The following is a 26063-nucleotide window of genomic DNA, read 5'->3' on the forward strand; positions in this document are numbered from 1 at the left end:
CTGTCTTCCAGTTTTGGCATATTTAATGCCTCTAACCTCTCTTCGTAGCTCTTGCCCTTCAGTTCTGGGAGCCACTTAGTAGCATGTCTTTGCACCTTTTCCAGTTTGTTGATGTGCTTCTTAAGATATGGGCACCACACAACTGCTGCATATTCTAGCTTTGGCCTAACAAAAGTCGTGAACAATTTCTTTAGTATATCGCCATCCATGTATTTAAAAGCAATTCTGAAGTTAGAAAGTGTGGCATAGGCTCCTCGCACAATATTCTTTATGTGGTCCTCAGGTGATAGTTTTCTATCTAGAACCACCCCAAGATCTCTTTCTTTATCAGAATTCTTTAAAGATTTCTCACATAATATATAGGTTGTGTGGGGTCTATGTTCTCTTATTCCACATTACATAACATGGCATTTATTAACATTAAATTCCATTTGTCAAGTGGTGCTCCATATACTTATTGTGTCCAGGTCATCTTGAAGGGCATGACAATCAGCTAAGTTTCTTATCCTTCCTATTATCTTAGCATCATCAGCAAACATGTTCATATAATTCTGTATACCAACTGGTAGATCATTTATGTAGACAATAAACATCACTGGTGCAAGAACTGAACCCTGTGGTACTCCACTTGTGACATTTCTCCAGTCCGATACATTGCCTCTGATCACTGCCCTCATTTTTCTATCAGTCAGAAAATTTTTCATCCATGTTAGAAGTGTACCTGTCACCCTTCCAATATTTTCCAGTTTCCAGAACAACCTCTTATGTGGAACTCTGTCAAAAGCCTTTTTTAGGTCCAGATAGATGCAGTCAACCCAACCATCTCTTTCCTGTAATATCTCTGTTGCTCGATCATAGAAACTGAGTAAATTCGATACACAGGATCTTCCAGATCGAAAACCATACTGTCTGTCTGATATTATATCATTTCTCTCCAGGTGTTCTACCCATTTAGTTTTAATTATTTTTTCCAATATTTTGACTATTACACTTGTCAATGATACCGGTCTATAATTAAGGGGGTCTTCCCTGCTTCCACTTTTGTAGATAGGAACTATGTTAGCCTTTTTCCACACATCAGCTACAACTCCTGTAAACAGGGTTGCCAGAAAATTCAGTTGGAGAGGAATGCTGAGCTCATGTGCACATTCTCTCAGAACCCATGGTGAAACTCCATCTGGACCAACTGCTTTGTTCTTATTTAGCTCCTTGAGCATTTGTTCCACTTCGTCTCTAGACACCTCTAAAAGTGACCATGTCTTTTTGGGAATAAAGTATGCAATGCGTTATAATCTGGAAGAAAATATGAAGGTTGGTGCAATTGAAAAACCTGACTTTAGGAGAGGACATTATGGCAACCTTAGAAATTTTTTTAGTGGGTATAATTGGACAGACTTGTTGCTACGCAAGGAAGTGAATGAGATGTATGTCAAGTTTTGTGAAATATATGATAAAGGCACAAAAAAATTTATACCAAAACTGAGAAGTAGAACTAGGAAACAGGATTGGTTCAACAGAAAGTGCGAGAGGGCCAGAGACCAAAAGACACAAAAATGGAATCGATACAGGAAGAGGGCCAAACCCCCAAACATACCAGCGATACAAAGATGCGAGAAACAACTACACAGCAGTGAGGAGAGGGGCAGAAAGAAATTTTGAAAAAGGGATTGCAGACAAATGTAAAACAGAACCAGGTCTATTCTATAAATTCATAAACAACAAATTGCAGGTAAAGGATGATATACAGAGGTTGAAAATGGGAAATAGATTCACGGAAAATGAAAAGGAAATGTGTGAAACATTAAATGAAAAGTTCCAAAGTGTGTTTGTACAAAATGAAATCTTCAGGGAACCAGATAAAATAAGAATTCCAGAGAACAACATAGAGCACATAGAGGTGTCTAGAGACGAAGTGGAAAAAATGCTCAAGGAGCTAAATAAGAACAAAGCAGTTGGTCCAGATGGAGTTTCACCATGGGTTCTGAGAGAATGTGCACCTGAGCTCAGCATTTCTCTTCAACTGATTTTTCAGGCATCCCTGTATACAGGAGTTGTAGCTGATGTGTGGAAAAAGGCTAACATAGTTCCAATCTTCAAAAGTGGAAGCAGGGAAGACCCCCTTAATTATAGACCGGTATCATTGACAAGTGTAATAGTGAAAGTATTGGAAAAACTAATCAAAACTAAATGGGTAGAACACCTGGAGAGAAATGATATAATATCAGACAGACAGTATGGTTTTCAATCTGGAAAATCCTGTGTATCGAATTTACTCAGTTTCTATGATCGAGCCACAGAGATATTACAGGAAAGAGATGGCTGGGTTGACTACATCTATCTGGACCTAAAAAAGGCTTTCGACAGAGTTCCACATAAGAGGTTGTTCTGGAAACTGGAAAATATTGGAGGGGTGACAGGTAAGCTTCTATCATGGATGAAAATTTTTCTGACTGATAGAAAAATGAGGCCAGTAATCAGAGGCAATGTATCGGAATGGAGAAATGTCACAAGTAGAGTACCACAGGGTTTATTTCTTGCACCAGTGATGTTTATTGTCTATATAAATGATCTACCAGTTGGTATACAGAATTATATGAACATGTTTGCTGATGATGCTAAGATAATAGGAAGGATAAGAAATTTAGATGATTGTCATGCCCTTCAAGAAGACCTGGACAAAATAAGTATATGGAGCACCACTTGGCAAATGGAATTTAATGTTAATAAATGTCATGTTATGGAATGTGGAATAGGAGAACATAGACCCCACACAACCTATATATTATGTGAGAAATATTTAAAGAATTCTGATAAAGAAAGAGATCTAGGGGTGGTTCTAGATAGAAAACTATCACCTGAGGACCACATAAAGAATATTGTGCAAGGAGCCTATGCTATGCTTTCTAACTTCAGAATTGCATTTAATTACATGGATGGCGATATACTAAAGAAATTGTTCATGACTTTTGTTAGGCCAAAGCTAGAATATGCAGCTGTTGTGTGGTGCCCATATCTTAACCCTTAACATGCTCGGGGTCTAATATCCTGCCATCCGCACAGGCGCATGTCATTTTGAAAAAAAAAAAAATTTTTTTTTTTTTGCTAATCTGTTAAGTTCTGTTCACTGATCACGGGAAAAAAAAAAAAATTCTATTGTACTTACTTTTGTTGCAATAGAGCCGAGAAGCTCGGTGATGACGTCACAATCTGCATGTTCGCTCATGCAGTACACGCCCGGGAGGTGTTGGGCGCGGTCCTCAAACAGCCAGAGTTGCCACAAATATATTTTCGCACTATTTATTTACAATGTCTAAGCGCATTTTATCTAATTTTTTTTCACTAATTGTGTTTCAAATACTGTTTGAACATATTTTGTATCAATAATTGTTGCATATTTGAGTATACACAGCCGCACACAAATGTTTTCAATTACGGCAATATAATATGTCATTACAGTCTATTATATTGTATGTTCTGCTTATATTTGTATATATTTACACACACGCACACGCTATCTGCTTATATGTTTACATATTTACACACTCGCACACGCAATACACACTTTGAAGCACACTTAGAAGATTTCTAGACTGTGGTAGTCATTGAAGCAGTCGACAGCACATAATGGGATACCACACGTTTCACACCATGTTTGCACAAGCTTCCGTTTCTTGTCTCTACATGTCGTTGTTTTACACACCAAGCAATCACGTTGGGCTATTGCACGCTTCACACCAGGTGGCAAATACTTAAGTTTGTGTGCTAGGAAGCCTTCAGTGTGAGCGAGGCGTGGAGTACCAGCATGCTGCAACAGTGGGTTTATGATGGGCCGCTGAATACCTGGGACATCTTTTGCAAACTTTCCTAATAACTGTATTGCAGCATCAAATACAAAGTCACGGAAAGTGGGCTTACGTCCAGTTCTCACAAGGTACATGTTGAAACAGTTCAGCATGCTCATGTCCACAAGATGGAAGAACACTTTTTTCGTCCACCTACATGTCTTCCGCACACACTCTGCAGTGCCAATCATCATGTCTGATTTATCAATCAACCGCATGTTGATATTATAGTCTAAAACACAGTCTGGCTTATATAGTGGTGCGTTTGTTTTATGGCTCACTTTCCCACTGTTCACCATTGTTCCATCATGAATTGTTGTCAACAAGTTCACCTCTCTTTTGTCTTTCCACCGAACTGACAGAATGTTATCACTTTTCCTTCTCTGACACTCACCAACTGCAATGTCGTTGTCAAACACAGGCATTTCCCTTCGTTGTGGCTTTACTGTACCAACCAATCCGGTTCTATTTTCTAGCAAGAACCGAGCTAGCAAGGGACTTGTATAGTAATTATGTGTATAAAATGTGTCCCTTGTTCATCCACGGAGCCATGATGGTCTTCACTACACTCCCCGAGAATCCATGTTCGTCGTTACCGGGAATGTCTACATCACTAGCCGAGTACAGAATCATGTGTAACACGTATCCTGTCTCACAATCACAAAGAACAAAAAATTTCAGGCCAAATCGGTTTCGTTTTGAGGGAATGTACTGTTTGAATGGAACACGTCCCTTGAAAAGTATGAGAGATTCATCAACCACCAGCTTCTGTGCTGGTACGTAAAAATCTCTGAATTTTCCAATAACATCGTTCATGTAGTGCCTCACTCGCCACAGTCTATCATCAGGTGTTCGGTCCTGAACACTTCCAAAATGTAGACACCTGAGGAGTATCTGAAACCTGTCTCGTGACATATATTTCCCGAATAAAGGTGTTGGTATTGTCTTGTCCTTGCTCCAATAGTCATTTATTGCATGTTTGTGACAGTGCTTCATCAACAAACAGAGTGCCAAAAACACATACATTTCCGCCACTGTGGTATTTTTCCAACGCTGCAGTCGTGAAAATTCTGTGATTTCCCTCTCAATCAGGTAAGCAGCATGCAGGTTCGTTTGGTGTACAATGTATTCCATGAGTGGTTCATCATAGAATGCTGTAAAATATTCCATCTCAGCAATGTCCTCACCTTGATTAGGGAAAAGGTTTGTAATCCCTACATCTTTATCGTCAAAGTGAGGAATATTAGGAATAAAATCGTCACCATCACTCCACTCAAGTACACCAGGCGTCCTGCGAGATGCAGAGGAAAGACGGCGAGGAAGCGATGCATACCGGCGACCAGGAGCTGAATACCGTCTGCGAGAAGCACGGCGGCTACGTGCACGTGAGGTGGGTGCACGTGAGGTGGGTGCACGTGAGGTGGATGCACTTGAGGTGGATGCACATGAGGTGGATGCACGTGAGGTGAATGCACGTGAGGTGGATGCACGTGAGGTGGATGCACGTGAACACGAGGGTCTTGGTCCCTCATGTGGTGCCATGCGGTGGCGCTTGGCCGGGCGAGATGCTGCTGACGCGACAATTTCTCGCCCAGTTACACCACTGGTACCAGCCACAGGCTCAATAAAACTTTGATCTGAGTCACTAAACCCAGAAAAGGAGTCACCTCCCTCTGACTCGTCACCCTCAAACAGAAAATATCCACAGGAACTGTGAGGTCGTGGTAGAATTGGGGTAGAAAATGGGCGAGGAGGCATGGGAGAGCGTATAGGCCTCGCCATGGCATGGCGGTCATTCTCACTTTCACTGCTGCTGCTACTATCACCCGACGACTGTGTATAATCCTCATCGTTGTCTGAATCGTCAAACACACTTTCTTCACCTTCAGAGAATAATTCGTGGGCTATTTGCTCTGGGGTGAGGGACTGAGTGGTGCGTGCCCGTGAGGCGTTTGACCGTGCGCTCGCCATGGTGACTCTCGCTAAACTGAGGCCTCCCATGCCTTCGGATCGTGAGCGGGAATTTTTTTCAAAATGGCCGCTGTTTACTAGAGCCCCTGGGCAGCGTATGGGACCCCCAGCTACACCGCGGGCCATTCAAATCGTGCGCGGTACCCATACACTTCATGTGAAGTGAAGCGCAGTTGACTGGTAAAACGATTTACACTTCATATGAAGTGATGCGCACTTTAAGGGTGAAGAAGCACATCAACAAACTGGAAAAGGTGCAAAGACATGCTACTAAGTGGCTCCCAGAACTGAAGGGTAAGAGCTACGAGGAGAGGTTAGAAGCATTAAACATGCCAAAACTAGAAGACAGAAGAAAAAGAGGTGATATGATCACTACATACAAAATAGTAACAGGAATTGATAAAATCGACAGGGAAGATTTCCTGAGACCTGGCACTTCAAGAACAAGAGGTCATAGATTTAAACTAGCTAAACACAGATGCCGAAGAAATATAAGAAAATTCACCTTCGCAAATAGAGTGGTAGACGGTTGGAACAAGTTAAGTGAGAAGGTGTTGGAGGCCAAGACCGTCAGTAGTGTCAAAGCGTTATATGACAAAGAGTGCTGGGAAGACGGGACACCACGAGCGTAGCTCTCATCCTGTAACTACACTTAGGTAATTACACTTAGGTACAGTACAACCTCGATTCAACGTACTATATGGGACCACCCCCAGTTCGTTGGAGCGTTGGATTCGTTGCAAGAGGTGACCTTCAAGAGGTGTTTGCGTCAGTGTCTTTTTTTTTTCTTGTACACAATAAAAATGCATTGTATCATATTACTTACTGTACCTATATTTTACTACTCTACTAAAAATACTGTAATTCATGTATTTACCTTATTGTTGGAGTTATGTCCATCATGAAGTTTTGTGAAGTTGTGAATGCTCTACAGTAAATAGGTACTGCAGTGCATTAAGCCATTAGCACTGTATTATTAAAAGTGGTTTTGCTGTATGTTGAGTACTACAATACAGTTCTTGAAAACTATTGTACATTAGAATTATTGCAACTTTAATTTTAACACTATGTACACACTTAAATTTAACACTTATTCTAATTGTTCACTTCACACACGATGTTTTTAGATGTTTGCATCAGCTTTGCTGGTGCTCGCTGCTGCTGTGTTGGCTTCAGCTGCTTTTGTGCTGGTGCTGGGTACAGCTCTGCTGGTGCTGGGTACGGCTGTGCTGGTGCTGGGTACGGCTGTGCTGGTGCTGGGTACGGCTGTGCTGGTGCTGGGTACGGCTGTGCTGGTGCTGGGTACGGCTGTGCTGGTGCTGGGTACGGCTGTGCTGGTGCTGGGTACGGCTGTGCTGGTGCTGGGTACGGCTGTGCTGGTGCTGGGAACGGCTGTGCTGGTGCTGGGTACGGCTGTGCTGGTTGATTTGCTGCTAGTTCGTGAAAAATATTGACTCATTTTCATTTGTTTCCTTCTTTGTGTCATGTCCTTGAGACAAATATCTTTCATCGTCCTTAGGTGTTGATAAAAGCCTGGTAGCTCTGGATTGTCAGTTTGTGAAACAATATCAAGTAGTTTTTCAACATGGAACAATGCGTCAGCACACGTAGCAGATTGTAAACTGCTATCATTCTCATCCTCATCTTCCTTTCCGTCGTCGTCAACAGTGCCAGTAACATTTTGTATAATCTCATCATCTGTTAAATGACCAATGGGTGGATCGACTGCATCAATATCTAACCACTCCTCCACATCGTTCAGCGTCAACTCCGTCTCACCAGCGGCACGCAGTTCTTGATAAATATCATTTGAAAATCCTTCAAAATCTATTTCTTCCTCAGTCACTTCATCAGCATGATCAAGCAACAGGAGTTTTTTCCAACAATTTCTTAATGTTGACTCTTGAACTTCATCCCAAACTTTAGCCCAGTTGTAAATGCCTTCCTTAATTGAGTATTTTTGGTAATGTTCCAGTGTTGCTTGACCTCGCGAATCGGTTCCTTGTCTTTTGTCTTCATCTGACTCAAACACCACCATGATTTCTTTATTTATTGCTCGTTTGTAGAGCCTTTTCATTGCATATATAACACCCATATCCATTGGCTGGATCAGAGAGGTGGTATTGGGAGGCAAGGCCATACATTTGATGCGTCTATCATGTGACGTTAATTTGTCGAGCCCTACATGAGCTGGGGCATTGTCAACCAAGAGTAATGCCTTGACATCATTCCGTCTCACTCCACACTTCTTTACCTGAAAATCTCTAACTTCTTTGCAAAAATGATTTTTTAACCAGTCTACAAAAATATCTCCAGTAAACCAAGCTGTTTTAGAGCTGTAGTAGACCACAGGTAGCTTGTTCATTAAATTTTTCAAAGCACGTGGGTTTTTTGACTTCCCCACAATGGCGGACTTTGTTCTGTGACTTCCGTCTGCATTTGCACACAGCATGGCAGAAACTTTTTCTTTGTTTACCTTACGGCCAGGAACACTCTCATCTAGCCTAGATGCCAAAGTGTTGTTCTGCAAGCATTTCCGTTTAAAGCCTGTTTCATCGGCATTGTATACCTGAAAACGCCTTAGATCATTTGTTATTATGTAATCATTTAATTTACGCTTAAATGGCTCGACTGAATCCGTATCTGCACTTAATGATTCTCCACAAACTTTCCTGTTCTTAATATTATGTCTATTCTTAAATCTTTGCAACCATCCTTCACTTGCTCGAAAATCTGGAATGTTCATCTTTTGTGCAAATTTATCGGCTGCTGTCTTGATGGCGTCGCCGCCAAGTGGCATCCCCACAGAGCGCTCCTGGTTAAACCATTTATACACAGCTTCATCCAAATTCGTATTTGCAGAACCTTTTATTGTTTTCCTTTTATTTAATGCACCACTATCACTCGAAGCAAGAAACTTCCTAATATTATCTTTGTCTCTTGATATCACACACCGTACTTTTCCCGACATTAAATTCTGCTGCCAGCCTAGTAACAGAGTAGCCACGTTCATGTTTCTCTATCATGTCTAATTTCTGCTCAATGGATAAAATACTTCTCTTCCTCTTTGCAGATACAGCACGATTAGCAAGCCCTTGAGACATCTTGTTGTATATTAATAAAGCTGTAGTAAAAAAAATGGTAAATTCCACGATTATTCTTTCACCGGCGGACAAACACGTCACTCGCACACAGACAAATGTAACGGCACTGGGTGCCTACTGTATAAATGCAGACTAGGTCTATACACCCTCCAGTAGGCTGGTATTTAAGCCAGATCCAGTAACATAAATTTATCTCAAATATTGGATTTACATCATATTATATATTTTTAGGTTATATATTTAGATTAGTAACATTATTAGGATAATAAGAGATATAAAAAACTTATTTTAGAACTGATTTATTAATTTTATTATTTCGAAGCCGTAGTCACTGAACTGTGGCGACGAATTGAAACGAGAAACGTATGGTGCTGTGTACAGGGATTAGACCCGTCCACTCGCTCACGCTGGAGTTGTTCCAATAACAAATAATTTCTCAAATAGCAGATGTCTATCATATTACAGTATATTTTCGGTTTTATTTAGTTTAGTTTAATTAGGATAATAAAAAGCTATTAAAGCATTGGTTTTAGAAATGATTTATTAGTCTGAAACTTTCAAAGTCATGGGTCACTGAACTATAACGACACAGACGAAGGAAAACCAAGTGAGGTTTACAGAACAGTATTCCCTTATCTGTCCACCCTCACTCACCTTGTTTTATCACAGAAAATGTCTATAAGGAGATTTTACGACATGTAGCTAGCTAATCACGCTTCAGCCTTTAAATTAATTTACAAAGATACGTCTGCCACAAATCAGTGGGAGGTTGGGAGGGAGGTGGGCAGGCAGAGCTTGTGAGGGAGGCAGGCAGGGAGGGAGGCAAGCACGGAGGGAGACAGGCACGGAGGGAGGCAGGCAGAGCTTGGGAGGGAGGCAGGGAAGGAGAGGATGGAGATGGATTGATGGTAGGATGGAAGGATGGATGATTTGAGGGTGTGTGTGTGTGTGTATGGGCTGTAGGGGTGGGGGGGGGAGGTGTGTCGGTGGTGGTGAAGGGACCGACTCGACTCGGTGATAACCCTAACTCTGACCCAGTTAACTTTTTTTTTAACTTGATTTGTTTCTTCAATTCTGGATGGATGGAGGGAGGGAGGGGATGGATGGATGGAGGGAGGGGATGGATGGATGGATGGAGGGGATGGATGGATGGATGGATGGATGGAGGGGATGGATGGATGGAGGGGATGGATGGATGGAGGGAGGGGATGGATGGATGGATGGATGGAGGGGATGGATGGATGGATGGATGGAGGGGATGGATGGATGGATGGAGGGAGGGGGATGGATGGATGGAGGGGATGGATGGATGGAGGGAGGGGATGGATGGATGGATGGATGGATGGAGGGAGGGAGGGGATGGAAGGAGGGAGGGGATGGATGGATGGATGGAGGGGATGGATGGATGGATGGAGGGAGGGAGGGGATGGATGGATGGATGGAGGGGATGGATGGAGGGATGGATGGATGGAGGGAGGGGATGGATGGATGGAGGGAGGGGATGGATGGATGGATGGATGGATGGATGGATGGATGGAGGGGATGGATGGATGGATGGATGGATGGATGGATGGACGGAGGGAGGGGATGGATGGATGGAGGGAGGGAGGGGATGGATGGAGGGAGGGGATGGATGGATGGATGGAGGGAGGGGATGGATGGATGGAGGGAGGGGATGGATGGATGGATGGATGGATGGATGGATGGAGGGGATGGATGGATGGATGGATGGATGGATGGACGGAGGGAGGGGATGGATGGATGGATGGAGGGAGGGGATGGATGGATGAAGGGGATGGATGGATGGAGGGAGGGGATGGATGGATGGATGGATGGATGGGATGGAGGGGATGGATGGATGGAGGGGATGGATGGATGGATGGATGGATGGAAGGGATGGATGGAGGGAGGGAGGGGATGGATGGATGGATGGAGGGAGGGGATGGATGGATGGGATGGATGGAGGGGATGGATGGATGGAGGGGATGGATGGATGGATGGATGGAAGGGATGGATGGAGGGAGGGAGGGGATGGATGGATGGATGGAGGGAGGGGATGGATGGATGGATGGAGGGAGGGGATGGATGGATGGAGGGAGGGGATGGATGGATGGATGGAGGGGATGGATGGATGGATGGATGGATGGAGGGAGGGAGGGAGGGGATGGAGGGAGGGAGGGGATGGATGGATGGATGGAGGGGATGGATGGATGGATGGAGGGAGGGAGGGGATGGATGGATGGAGAAAGGGGATGGATGGAGGGAGGGGATGGATGGATGGAGGGAGGGGATGGATGGAGGGAGGGGATGGATGGATGGATGGATGGAGGGAGGGGATGGATGGATGGATGAAAGGGATGGATGGATGGAGGGAGGGGATGGATGGATGGATGGATGGAGGGAGGGGATGGATGGATGGGATGGAGGGGATGGATGGATGGAGGGGATGGATGGATGGATGGATGGAAGGGATGGATGGAGGGAGGGAGGGGATGGATGGATGGATGGAGGGAGGGGATGGATGGAGGGGATGGATGGATGGAGGGGATGGATGGATGGATGGAAGGGATGGATGGAGGGAGGGAGGGGATGGATGGATGGATGGAGGGGATGGATGGATGGATGGAGGGAGGGGATGGATGGATGGAGGGAGGGGATGGATGGATGGATGGAGGGGATGGATGGATGGATGGATGGAGGGGATGGATGGATGGATGGAGGGAGGGAGGGAGGGAGGGGATGGATGGATGGATGGATGGATGGATGGAGGGAGGGGATGGATGGAGAGAGAGAGAGGGGGGGGAGGGAGGGGGGGGGAGAGAGAGAGGGAGGGAGGGAGGGAGGGGGAGAGAGGGAGGGCGGGATGAAACAAGCATGGTGCTGTGTGTACAGGGATTAGACCCGTCCACTCACGCTAGAGTTGTTCCAATAACATACAGTAATTTCTCAAAGAGCAGATGTCTATCATGTTACAGCATATTTTCGGTTTTATTTAGTTTAGTTTAATTAGGATAATAAAAAGCTATTAAAACACCGGTTTTAGAAATTATTTATTAATATGAAACTTTCAAAAGTCATGAGTCACTGAACTATGACGACACACAGACGAAAGTGAGTGAAACCTCACTGTAAAGTGAGGTTTACAGTATAGTATTCTCTTATCTGTCCACCCTCACTCATCTTGTTTCATCACAGAAAATGTCTATAAGGAGATTTTACCACATGTAGCTAGGTAATCTTGCTTCATCCTTTAAATTACAGTAATGTACAAAGATACGTGTGCCCCAAATCAGTGAACGAAAATCATGGAAACTCAGTTGTTCACTTGTGTGGACCATTTTGGCTGGTGTTTGTGTGGACCATTTTGGCTGGTGTTTGTGTGGACCATTTTGGCTGGTGTTTGTGTGGACCATTTTGGCTGGTGTTTGTGTGGACCATTTTGGCTGGTATTTGGTTCATATAGTTCACTTGTGTGATCCAACTTCTTATGAAGGAATTATTAATTGTAATCTGTGATAGAATGAGAAAGTTTTCCACCACTCTGTGAACTCTGTCCCAAAATCGTAAGCTTGTGGACCACTTGTGGTCCACATGTGTGGTCCATTTGTGTGGTCCACTTGTGTGATCCACTTGTGTGATCCAACTTGTCATATGAGAGAATTATTAATTGTAATCTGTTATAGAATGGGAAAGTTTTCCACCAGTCTGTGAACTCTGTCTGGACATCGTAAGCAAATCCGAACATCCCTCGCTTCGGCGAACCATTGTTCGTCGAACCGGGTGAGTAAATTCGGCCTGAAAAGTGTGCGAACTAGCCGGAGATTCGTTGAATCGGGGTACGTTGAATCGAGGTTGTACTGTAATTACAGTCAGAAGACGACGCCACCACCCTCCCTCCCACAGCATTACTCCTCCCTCCATGGAGCATAGTGCTAAATAACACCACAATCCTGCTATTATCAGAATCCTGGTCAGTTTTATCAGTCAGGGGTCATCTGTAATACTATCATTGCTAAATAATAGTATGAACATATATATATTTTGACATTTTTAGGCGATGCTGTGGTCACAAGCTGAACACCAGTGCTGTGCGCTCATGGTACGTGTGTCGGCCTTGGTGGCTTGCTCAATACTGAAGCTCTCACACCCAGGAATGTTGGTCACGATTTTTTTTCTAGGTGGCGTCTGTCAACTATCGGTCATGGCTGCACTATAGCTGCCCCTATCCCACGCATGGCGTTTAAATTAACCCTTTAACTGCGCGGCCTATAAATATGACATCCCCCCAGTGCGCAGGAAATGAAACCTCGGGAAAAAATTCTTTTTTTCTTCTGAAAGTGTCAAAAACCCCTCCCTGTATATGGGTATAGCAACGGAAGTTCGAAATTGTACTTACTTTGGCTGCTATGGGGTTCAAAAGGTGGGGCGTGACGTCATCATTCCCCGTGCGCCAGAACAGTATGCTCTCGGGGCCGTTAGGGCGCGCGAGTTGCCGCGAATATGACGTCCCCCCAGTGCGCAGGAAATGAAACCTCGGGAAAAAATTCTTTTTTCTTCTGAAAGTGTCAAAAACCCCTCCCTGTATTTGGGTATAGCAATGGAAGTTCGAAATTGTACTTACTTTGGCTGCTATGGGGTCCAAAAGGTGGGGCGTGACGTCATCATTCCCCCATGCGCCAGAGCAGTATGCTCTTGGGGCCGGTGGGGTGCCCGGGGCGGGGCGGGGCGCGCGAGTTGCCACGAATATATTTTTGTTCAATTTTTGCGCACAGTTCCAAATACATTTTATTTGTTTTTACGTGCTAATCCTATGTATAATGAACATGTACACTACATTATGGTAGTAAAACATCTGTACTGTCCAAGGACACTGTTACATGCATGACACTTGTGTACACATATCTTGCACATAATTACCATGTATCATGCTAATTTATGTATATATACAATCTATTTACAGACTATACACTGTCACACACTATATACATTCACCATCAACACATTCAGAACAACGCGAGTATGAGCAGCCACACCCAGTCAGCCCTCCCTCACTTCGCCAACATTGCCCCTCCCGTCATACAGTTATTCACACCAATGTTTCATGTTCATTTTTGTATATTTACAACATATGTACACACTATACACTGTCACACACTATACATTTACCATCAACACATTCAGAACATCGCGAGTGTGAGCAGCCACACCCACACAGGCCCTCCCTCACTCCAACATCCTACTCGCCAACATAGCTCCTCCCACCATACTGTCATTGTTTTTATTACACTATTTACACATGTTATATATACTTATCTACATGTTTTATTTACTAGAACTATGCAAGTAAGCCGGTATTGTGTCCAAACAGTACAGTGGCCATCATACACTGCATGAGAAATCACACAGCAGACGACGCTACAATTACGACGTCACATCCCTCGCCAAAATAGCTCGTATGGGCCAATAGCAGCTGCCTCGTATGGGCCAATAGCAGCTGCCTCGTATGGACCAATAACAGCTGCCTCGTATGGGCCAATAGCAGCTGCCTCCTATGGGCTACTAGCAGCTGCCTCGTATGGGCCAATAGCAGCTGCCTCCTATAGGCCAATAGCAGCTGCCTCCTATGGGCCAGTCCTGGTCACTAATTTCTGTAAATGAATAATTGACCACAAGTTTATTTTGAAAAGGAACCTAAGAAGTCGTTTGAAGATTCCTAGATGGACAAAATAATGCTGTGGTGCTGTGGCTAGTGCTGTGAACATCGTGAACAGCATTGAATCACTGATATTTGAACATTGTACCCAGTCATTATCACACTCGGGCTCTTCTATAATACTATTATGGCTAAATAATACAGATTATATATATATTTTGACAATATTAGGCGATGCTGTGGTCACACGGTGAACAGCAGTGCTGTGCGCTCATGCTGCGAGCGCCAGCCTTGGTTGCTCACTCACTACTGAGGCTCTGACACCCGGCAATGTGGACCATGATTTTTTTTAAAAGATGGTGTCTGTTTACAAGAGCCCTGAGGAAGCTGATGTGAACCCCATGTATCCGCGGGAGTTTTGAATGGAACGTGAAAAAATAAAAACACCTGGAGGCGCGTTGCGCACCTGAAGCCTGGGCCTGCAGGCGCGTTGCGCAGTTAAAGGGTTAAGGCGCTAGACTCTAAAACAGCTATTAATGTATTGCGCGGTTTCGGTTTTGTTACTGAAATCATCTATGTATGTATTGCGCGGTTTAAGGGGTTAAAATATAGCCTAATTAAAAAAAAAATAGTACAACTCTCAGAACGAGATTTCTTGGTTGGCGCAGCACAATGGCTAAAGAAGTTATTCACATAGGTATGCAGAATGACATTAAGGATGATTAGCTTTCATGTTTGTAGTGAGTGTATTCTTGATTGCCTTCTGTATTCTCAAATAATAATAAGTTGAGAGTCACTTTATAAGTTTAAGAAGTGGTAGTATTAAACTATTATTTATGATAAATATTTGTTTTAATTGGCAGTGTTGGTTGGCCCACAGTCTCCGAAAATATGCAGTGTATGATTGGTCCATTGAGCAGAAATGGATGTCTGTGCTTCTTCCTCTACTTTTATTATACAATGGTAAGTAAACTCTTTGTTGAAAATTATGTTTGAAAGGGAAAATATTTAACCCCTACACGAAGATCCAAGTAAAAACTATGTATTTCTTATAGCTGTAGTGGCCTGGAGAAGATGCATTTTTTTTAAATGAGGCAAGTTGCCAAATAGAAATAACTTTTTTCTGGGAGGAGCCCCTACGGCTCCCCGGAGCTTACCAGGCTTTTATGCTAATGTCAGACTTTGGCATCAGTCATGTGTGCGGAGTTCCTATGGGCTTACCGGGGACCACGAGCCAGAACCTGGCCCTTTCAGAGAGGCAAGGAGAGAAATGGCCTATAGAAACCCCCGTGTGGTTGGAAGCATTCTATGTCTACCATCGACCGGGTTAGGCACCCAGAAAGGTAGGCGTCCCAAAACAAACCCCTATTCTGGTGAAAATTGCAACCAAAAGGCGAACGAGTGGATAGAACTCCCCAAACTAAAATGAGCAAACTAATGACGACATCATTCGTCGTCACGCCGCTGTCTGTGCAGCCCCCCCCCCCTCTCCAGGAGGGGGAAGGGGGAGCCCCAGACCTACCGTGTCGGCGATCCACACCTCAGTTCTTCGACTGATGCTAGCGGCACCGGTTGTGTGCTCCGGCTCCAGTGGTTGTTTCAGCACTGTACCTAGAGTGTGGTGTCTGTCTTCTAGGTGGTGCGTGAGCCGGGAGTGAGTCTCCAGTACTCGGGCTGCATGCGCCTAGGGTTCCCTTCCCTAGGTGCCCTGTAAGTACTGCCCTTGGGGCTTGGGGTTACCTTCCACAAGTTCCTTGGGTCCTGCTTCTGCTAGGCCGTTTGCTGCTCGGTTTTCGGCCGCCCTTTGTGTGATAGGGGGTTCTGTCTCCCTTGTTCGCCTTAGGGTAAGGGGCAGTTTTGCACTGGCGGGGCGCAGGGTACTGTGCAGCTTGTTTTCACCAATCATAGCGGCCGGCTCTGTTCCGCCTGGGTACGCTGTACTCTTGTGGGGTTTTCTTTTTCTTTTTGTTTGTCTACCTGGTGGGGGGCTCTGCCTTTGGTTCTTTCTCCCTTTGTGCCAAGTTTTCTTCCTTCTTTCAGTGGTTCCCCCCTGCTAGGTCCCCGTGAGTGTACACGTCCCGGGCTTTAGCTTTTAAAATGTTGTTTGGTAGCCATGGGCGCCGGTTAGCAGTACCCTGCCTTGGGATTACCTGAGCGCGAGTCCTCTTATAGTAAATGCTCGGGACCCTGGGAAACCCCTAGGGGGAGCGTGGGCCGGATAGATGTGGCCCCGGAGTCCCCCCCCCCCCTCACTTTGTGCGAGTTCGAGGGCTGCTCTGTCACCTTGTCTCAGGGTGACTCCCACGGTTTTGCCTCCATCTGCAGCCTGTGGGGTCGGTGACACCTTCGGCCCGGAGTCCTGCAAGTTTTGTTGCCTGTTCATGACTCGGTTACCCAATCTTATGCTGACTATGTAGGTGCAGGCTGCACAGGCGTTGCACATTGGGTTTTAGTGGCAACGTGCTAGTTGTTTGCTCCCCGGAAGCCCCGAGGCTGCCCCGTTGACGTTGGTGGTCTTGTCGGGTCCCTCCCCCCTCCTTCCTCCCTACATCCGGGTCTTTACCATCTGTGGGCTTGGGGTCGGGGCGGGGCTTCCTTGGTTTTGAGACTCAGTTGGTCTCGGGGACTTCCCCTTCCGGGGTGGCGACGGGGACATTCGAGCCTTTTTCCTCCAGCCGTGTTGTAAGAGTCTGCCAGTGGGCTCCCTTCCTTAGTGCTTTTCACGGCTGCCCTGGTTTTTTCTTGACGCTGGGGCTTTGGGGGACAGCTCGGACCCGGGGTCTGCAGGGTGGGTTCCTGGGGCTGGGGGTGGGGCTGACGTGGGGGGGCCTCGGGCCCCGTTGGTCCCCGCCGGAGGTTTTCTACCCCTATGGGCGGGGCTTGTGGAGTGGGGTTTTTCCTTCCCCCCCCCTCTCCACACGAGTTTTTGGGCGTCAGCCCCTCCCCGGACTTGGTTCCTTGTCCATTATGCCCGTTGCTTCCATCCTGTCGGTGGGTGCTCTTCTACGGTCTTCGCCCCTTTTTTCCGGGACGGGACTTCTCCGTCATGTCCCCCTCTTCTTGGGGTTCTGCATGACTTTTGATCTCGGGTGCGACTGGGTTTTTCTGTGCCTTCGTCCTCTGTGTTTACTTCTATGTGTTCTTGAAGATTCGGGACGGTTTTGCTCCTTCCCATTTTACTGGTATGTCTGTCGTCGTTCGGTGGGGATTCCCTTCTGTCCTTTCTAGGGCTTGTGGGTCCTTTTCCGGTCAGTTTCTGGGTGTTTGGCCTTCTCGTTCATTTGTTCATATCTCTTCTCTTCGCGCTGTGTCTTGGCACTGCTCGTTTTCCTTCTGTTCTGGTCCGGGATGCTAGATTGGGCTACTTGTCGCCATGTGGGGCTCCTGGTGGCCTGCTTGGGTTCCGTTTCGGTTCGTAGATTTCCTTACATGGGCCGGCTCAGTTGGCTTCTGTTAAAATGAATTGACATGTTTCTTCAACGGATCGCACGGGATACGACCCGTTGAGCTGCTTTTCTGCTCTGTTGTTGGACGGAGTAGGATGGACCTGTATAGCGCAACCTATTGGGTTACTTTTCTTTCGTGTCCTGCGCATGCGCCGTGGGAGTTTGTTTTGGTTCAGGGCGGTGTACACATGTTCTGGGGTTCTGTGTCCATATTCTCTCGGGGCTTCGCCTCTCGCTCTTTTCATTCTCCAGTCCGTGCCCCGTTGCTCTTGGGGGTGTACTGGAGTGCCGCTGTAGGGAGGTCACGAGGTTTTCCCTGCGTTTTTGAATGGGGAGAGCCTCCTTCGCCGCTTCCCTCCTCTTCTCTGGCATGGGCGGCTCTGGCCTGCCTTCCGCAGGCGTTAATTTGTGTTCACTGATCATGGGAAAAATAATAAAAAAATCGTGAGTGGCATATATTGCCCGCTATAGGGTGGGGAAGTCCGGCAAAAAACAGGCGCTGACTCGGCGTGCGTCCCAGACGGTCTGTTGCTCGCCAGCTGTCAGGCCAGAGTGGCCACAAAGAGATAATTACCTAATTATTTCAATGTCTCCGATTGATTTTTCGTAGTTTTTTTGCTGTAATATTATTCAATAGTGTGTAGTGTGATATATTTATATAATAAAATGAGTGAATCATCACTGCTAAAAAATATGGTGTGCATATTGTTGATTCAATTATGTTCATCAAACAGTGGACAAATACTTTGTCGGTTATTACACTATATACACAGGTTATATATAAATATCTGCAGGTTCTCCTCCCGCCATACTGTTTTTGCTTTTATTCACTATATACAGACGTTATATATATAAGTATCTACATTCGTGTTCACCATAACGAACCACTAAGTTGGCATGCTGAGTGGCAGTGGCAGTGGCAGCCCGCCACTGGCTGCTACTTCCTTCCTCCCTCAAGTCACCTGACTCAACCACATTCTCCTCCCACAATACTGTTTTTGCTTTTATTCAGTATATACAGACGTTATATATATGTATCTACATTCGTGTTCACCATAACGAACCACTAAGTTGGTATGCTGAGTGGCAGTGGCAGTGGCAGCCAGTGGCGGGCTGCGCACCTTGTCCACTGACGTGGACAAGGTGCGCTGTGACGTCATCAGGGGCTGGTCGCTGGTGTGTGAAGCTCCCAGACACGGTTGCGCAGGTCATTCAAGCACCGCATGTTGCCACAAATATATTTTCAAATATTTTTTCTATGTATTTACAATGCAGTTTTATTTGTTTCCTTTATTGTATATGATGCACATTTGTGACCTTTACAATATGTATACAGTAGAATGTTCATAATTTTCCATGGAACTATGATACATGTGTCAGTAATGCGTCCACAATAAATGTTTATTGTCACAATATTACATGGTAAAAATTCACTAAAATTACAATATGTACAGTTTCACATACTATTTACACAGTAACACACTGTATTACACACTCAGTACTTTGGAGATGCGTAATAATCAACAAAGTAGTCCATGGTACACAGCACGACTTTGCTCTCCTTGCACCAGCTACAGATAGATTTTCGCTTCCTGTTTCATCGTTGTGTGTGCTTGCAAATAACGCACTCGCATGCACCCTTGGCTTTAGTATTTGTAGGTGGTATGTAGCCAAGCTTGTAAAGCATAAGGTAGTATTGAAACGATTATAGGAAAAGCTCAATTTGTAAGGTAGGCTTGAAAAGATCGCTTTGTAAGGTCCCACACAGGAAGAGATTCAGCTAGCCTCAAAGAGTGTCCGTCAGTCAGGAAGAGATTCAGGTATTCTTTAAAATATCTATGGAAAACACCACCATGGAAGCCGCTAACACTGTTCATCTATGCTACTCGTATCAGATGCATCATCACTGAATGCAGAAAACGATTTATCTATGTATCATCTATATAAATTGGAGATGGCAAGGGTGGGGCTCAGAGCTACAACTGGATACGCTTGCTGTATCATGCTCATAGGTGCTGTATCACTTGCTTCCGACCGTTGTGTTAAGTCCTTATTGTGCCTAACTTCACCAATATTATGACCCTTATGTTCTTCAAACAATAAGGTCTGAATTTCACAGACTGAACGCAATCTTTCAACACCGGTCGGTCGGCTGAGCGAACAGCACGCGGGACTTGTGATCCTGTGGTCCTGGGTTCGATCCCAGGCGCCGGTGAGAAACAATGGGCAGAGTTTCTTTCACCCTATGCCCCTGTTACCTAGCAGTAAATAGGTACCTGGGTGTTATCTTGAGGTTATCTTGAGATGATTTCGGGGCTTTTAGTGTCCCCGCGGCCCGGTCCTCGACCAGGCCTCCACCCCCAGGAAGCAGCCCGTGACAGCTGACTAACAGCCGTTAGTCATCTGTCACGGGCTGCTTCCTGGGGGTGGAGGCCTGGTCGAGGACCGGGCAGCGGGGACACTAAAGCCCCGAAATCATCTCAAGATAACCTCAAGATAACCGTGTCGGACAGGTGCTTGGGAGCCAGAGGCACGTGAGCCACAAATGGTTGCTCACTACAGTACTAACCTATCCAGTGTTACCTATCGTACGTTACGGCTCGGGACCCTGAAACAGCTAACAACAACAAGGTCTAGGGTTACGAGAAAACTGCTGTTCACCATAGCGGGTCACCAGTATAACCCCTTGATAAGTAATGAGCACGTAAATAAAAATCTTCCTTTAGGACTGAAAGAATAGATACAAAATCTTATATAGATATATATTACATAAATCTCAATAGCAAACAGATGATTATTTGGTCACAATATATCACATTAAAAATATCACTGTATCTTCCAGACATTAAATTAATATTATTATATGTAGGGCTATGACAGAACAAAAATGTATAACTTAACTCCAAAAGATGCTAACTCTCTGGTTCCGAATCAGCTACTGAATAACAATAACGCGGGAGTCAAAAACATTGCTTTGCCCCGTGAACAATTTGCCAAAGTTACAATATTTATTATTTCAACAATGGAGCAATACATTGTGACAAGAGTAATCTTAAACTAACTTAATGAATAATTAATACATATTGATATACAAAAATAAGGTAATTATTTCTTTACATAGTAATTAAAATACGCATACAGAGGGGAATAATGGCATGCTCACCCAGCAACGGACGATCCCACGACAATTTGCCAGATACAGTTCACTCAATTATTATTCACCTCTGTTACCCACATATGATCACATATAAATCATTAGTTCCCGTGGGAAAACTGAGCACACAAAGAAATAAAACAATCATTCCCACGATACGTTGGGCCTAACGCCAACACCGTAACATGAAATTACTTTTGCATGGAACATATAAGTATATCAATATTCATACTTGTAATTTACACACAATTATAAATGTACATATTAATTTATTTACTTACGTATCTTATAGGGGTACGTAACACTTCCACCTCCAAGAAAAAAAATGCAATGGATTGAAGATCAATGGCATTTTTTCCGAAGTAAAAATGTTAAGTAAAAAGAAACATTTCATTTATGGTACATCAAAACTTCTTGACAAAGCATCAGCAATAACATTTTGCCTGCCTGGAATATGTTTGATTTCTACATTAAATTCCTGCAAAAACAATGACCAGCGCAGAATTCGTTGGTTCTTGACTTTCATCATATTTATAAAGATAAGGGGGTTGTGGTCTGTAAATACTAACACTTTGTTTCCTGACAGGTAAATCTCAAACTTCTTAATTGACAATATAAGACCCAACGCCTCCTTTTCTACCACGGAATAATTCTTCTGAGCTGCATTAAATTTTCTAGAGTAATAATACACAGGATGCTCAATCTTATCTAAACCAACTTGAATAAGCACAGCACCTATTCCAACATCTGACGCATCAATGTGTAATATGAAAGGTTTATCAAATTGGGGACTAGCAAGAACAGGTGATGTGGACAATATGCCCTTTAGGTTCTGAAAAGCATTCTGACAATCTTGTGTCCACTGAAACTTTACTTGCTTGCGTAACAAATTTGTCAAAGGAGCAGCCACTGTGGAAAAATTTCTACAATAACGCCTATAGTATGCACACATACCAATAAACCGTTGGACTCCTTTCTTATTGGTTAACACTGGGTAGTCCACAATGGATTGAATCTTATCTTGTAAGGGAATAATCTTACCTTGCCCTACCTCGTGTCCAAGATAAGTTATTGTACCTCTTGCCCAACTACACTTATTCATATTTATGGTTAACTTTGCGGTTTGCAACACGGTAAACAAGTTCTTAAGGCCTAAGAGATGATCTGCCCAATTCTTACTGTACAAAACAATGTCATCAAGGTAGGCCCTACAATCTGGCACATCCTTGAGTAAGAAATTCATGAGTCTTTGAAAAGTAGCAGGTGCATTTCTCAAACCGAATGGCATGACATTAAATTCATACGCACCATCAGGTGTAACAAAAGCAGTAACCTCCCTAGCATACTCTGTTAATGGGATTTGGTAGTACCCTTTTGACAAATCAAGCTTACTTACATATTCGGCATGTCCTATGGACTCAATACATTCCTCCAACAAGGGTAAAGGAAAAACGTCCACAGTAGTGCGCTTGTTCAGTTTCCTGTAATCCACGCACAATCTCCAGGTTCCATCTGGTTTTGGCACTAACAAACACGGAGAGCTCCAAGTACTTTGACTTGGCCGAATGAAATCATGCTGGAGCAGATATTCCACTTCTGCTTGTATAATTTTCCTCTTTTCGGGATTCACTCGGTACGGATGTTGTCGAATGGGTGTGCTGTCCAGGAGCTGAATGTCGTGTGTGATGAGGTGGGTCTGTGTGGGAACCTCCCCAAACAGAGATGTATGGTTGTCCAGCAGAACCTGGAACTCATCACGTTGCTCCTCCTGTAAATGACATAGCATCTCCCTGCCATTGGAACTGGAACTGAGAAGTTGAATATTAACATCATGTCCCTCATTACAATTATCCTCAGGTGGTAACTCTTCCCGACTAAAACAACCTACTACACCAGGTCCAACATAAGCTTTTAATCTGTTAATGTGCACAGTCATTTGGGGTTCTGAAAGAGTAGGGTTAATTAGTTTATAAGTTAGATCTCCCACCTTTTCCACCACTTGGTAGGGTCCTGCGAACTTATGGGACATGGAAGTCCCCATACGAGGTTTCAACACCAACACCAAATCTCCGACATCAAACGACCTGAGCTTAGCCTTGAACTTCTTGTCATATCTTACTTTCATGGCTTGTTGAGTCCTTCCCAGATGTTCTTTCGCCAACTCATGAGCCCGACACAACTTGTCCTTGACCTCACTCAAGTACAATCCACTCTGATGAACAGAGACATCTCCCAACAACTTTTCTTGTAGCATTTTTAGAGGACCTCTTACTTGGTGACCAAACACTAGTTCAAAAGGTGAACAGCCCAATGACTCCTGTAGCCCTTCTCTAGCAGCAAACAACACAAAGGGAAGATTCTCATCCCAATTACGTGGATGAGTTTCTCCGGTTGTCCTCAACATTTGTTTTAAGGTCTGGTGGAAACGTTCAAGCCCACCTTGGCTTTGTGGATGATATGGACTGGATAATTTGTGCCGAATCCCTCGGGATTCGCAAAAAGTTCTGAAAACTTTAGAAACAAAATTTCCCCCGTTGTCACTCTGAATAGTCTCCGTGGTGTAGTGGTAAGACACTCGCCTGGCGTTCCGCGAGCGCTATGTCATGGGTTCGTATCCTGGCCGGGGAGGATTTACTGGGCGCAATTCCTTAACTGTAGCCTCTGTTTAACGCAACAGTAAAAATGTGTACTTGGATGAAAAAACGATTCTTCGCGGCAGGGGATCGTATTCCAGGGACCATAGGATTAAGGACTTGCCCGAAACGCTACGCGTACTAGTGGCTGTACAAGAATGTAACAACTCTTGTATATATCTCAAAAAAAAAAAAAAAAAAAAAACTCTAGGCATTCCAAACAACGAAAAGAATCTTTCAAGACACTTGATGAGATTATGAGCTTTGGTATTCCGTCGAGCATAAGCTTCAGGAAATCTTGTAGTCATACACATTATTATATATATATTATTATATATATATATTATGTGAGAAATCTTTAAAGAATTCTGATAAAGAAAGAGATCTAGGAGTGGTTCTAGATAGAAAACTATCACCTGAGGACCACATAAAGAATATTGTGCAAGGAGCCTATGCTATGCTTTCTAACTTCAGAATTGCATTTAAATACATGGATGGTGATATACTAAAGAAATTGTTCATGACTTTTGTTAGGCCAAAGCTAGAATATGCAGCTGTTGTGTGGTGCCCATATCTTAAGCACATCAACAAACTGGAAAAGGTGCAAAGACATGTTACTAAGTGGCTCCCAGAACTGAAGGGCAAGAGCTATGAGGAGAGGTTAGAAGCATTAAATATGCCAAAACTAGAAGACAGAAGAAAAAGAGGTGATATGATCACTACGTACAAAATAGTAACAGGAATTGATAAAATCGAAAGGGAAGACTTCCTGAGACCTGGAACTTCAAGAACAAGAGGTCATAGATTTAAACTAGCTAAACACAGATGCCGAAGAAATATAAGAAAATTCACCTTCGCAAATAGAGTGGTAGACGGTTGGAACAAGTTAAGTGAGAAGGAGGTGGAGGCCAAGACCGTCAGTAGTTTCAAAGCGTTATATGACAAAGAGTGCTGGGAAGACGGGACACCACGAGCGTAGCTCTCATCCTGTAACTACACTTAGGTAATTACACTTAGGTAATTACATGAGAGTGAACAAAAACATGTTACCCGACTTAGTCTTAGGTAAAGGACCTACACAATCAATTACAACATGAGTAAAAGGTTCATCAGGAACTACAATAGGTTGCAATGGTGCTCTAGGTACAGATTGATTTGGTTTACCAACAATTTGACAGGGTACACAGTTATGACAATATCTGACCACGTCTTTCTTTAACTTAGGCCAGAAAAAATATTTACATATCTTATGGTACATATTTGTGATACCTTGATGACCTCCCATGGGGTCGTCATGTGCAGCCTGCAGGACCTGCCTACGATACTCATTGGGGACAACGAGTTGGGTTCTAATCTCACAATCATCTGAAGAGGGAGTGCCCTTGGGTCTCCACCTTCTCATCAGAAGTCGATCCTTGAAGAAGAAACCCGTCCCTTCCTCCAGTGCATCAACATTATCAGGAGCCTCAGAAATACACTTAATTAAACTAGGATCAGTAGTCTGTACAACACTTAAGGGCAATGACTCAGACTCAGCAGCGAGCGGGCGAGAACCTAGTAGCTTGATCTCTTTTTCCCGATTGATCAGAATAAAATGGAGTCATAGCTACTTCGGCCTCACTCTCGACAACTGGTTCACTGGAGACAAGCGGGCAAGGTACAGATAGTTCAGCCTCCTCACCTTCACTTTCCTTGTGGTTTAGGTTCGGCGGGGCTTCTACTACGGCCTCACTCTCATCATCCAGTCGAGTCATAAAGGAATCCTCAAGATCCACCTCCCACTCCTTTACTGAAGGGGTCCTGGTCTTGGGAACAGCAACCTCAGTGAAGACAGGATTACTCTCACCTGTTTGTCCCATTGATCTAGTTACAACACAAGCAGGGTAAATAATATCATCATCTGCTTCTGGTTGAGCTAATACATTATTGGGTTTAGTGAACATGATGGGACACTTGGGCCCTACAACCTTTCGGTTGCCAAAATCATTACCTAGAATAATGTCTACCCCAGGAATGGGCAGTTGTTTACTTACACCAACATTACACCATCCTGAAGTATAGTTAGAATCAAGGTTAACTTGCATTAAGGACACCGGTTGCACACTACCTGCAATTCCTTGGAGAAGCACAACTTCACCAAGATCTCGGGTGTCAACATCCGCAAGTACATTCTGGGTAATAAGAGACTGTGAAGCTCTAGTATCACGGAGTAATTGAACAGTCTTATGTCTACCATTATTACATAATAAGGTACCTGTGG

At 44.3% G+C, this 26063-nt stretch overlaps 1 protein-coding gene across 8 annotated transcripts in view; it reads left to right on the forward strand.

The window, feature by feature from the left end:
• The window catches only part of LOC123758602 (transmembrane protein 181), a 439494-nt gene that overhangs the window by 168928 nt on the left and 244503 nt on the right, over window positions 1–26063 (forward strand). For all 8 annotated transcript variants that reach the window (XM_069334329.1, XM_069334331.1, XM_069334330.1 and 5 more), the window contains one exon: window positions 15434–15533. In XM_069334329.1, coding sequence (XP_069190430.1) covers window positions 15434–15533 — 100 coding nt within the window. The remainder of the gene's footprint in view (window positions 1–15433; window positions 15534–26063) is intronic.

This window comes from Procambarus clarkii, chromosome 31 (genome assembly GCF_040958095.1).
Source record: "Procambarus clarkii isolate CNS0578487 chromosome 31, FALCON_Pclarkii_2.0, whole genome shotgun sequence".
In the NCBI taxonomy this organism is placed as follows: domain Eukaryota; kingdom Metazoa; phylum Arthropoda; class Malacostraca; order Decapoda; family Cambaridae; genus Procambarus; species Procambarus clarkii.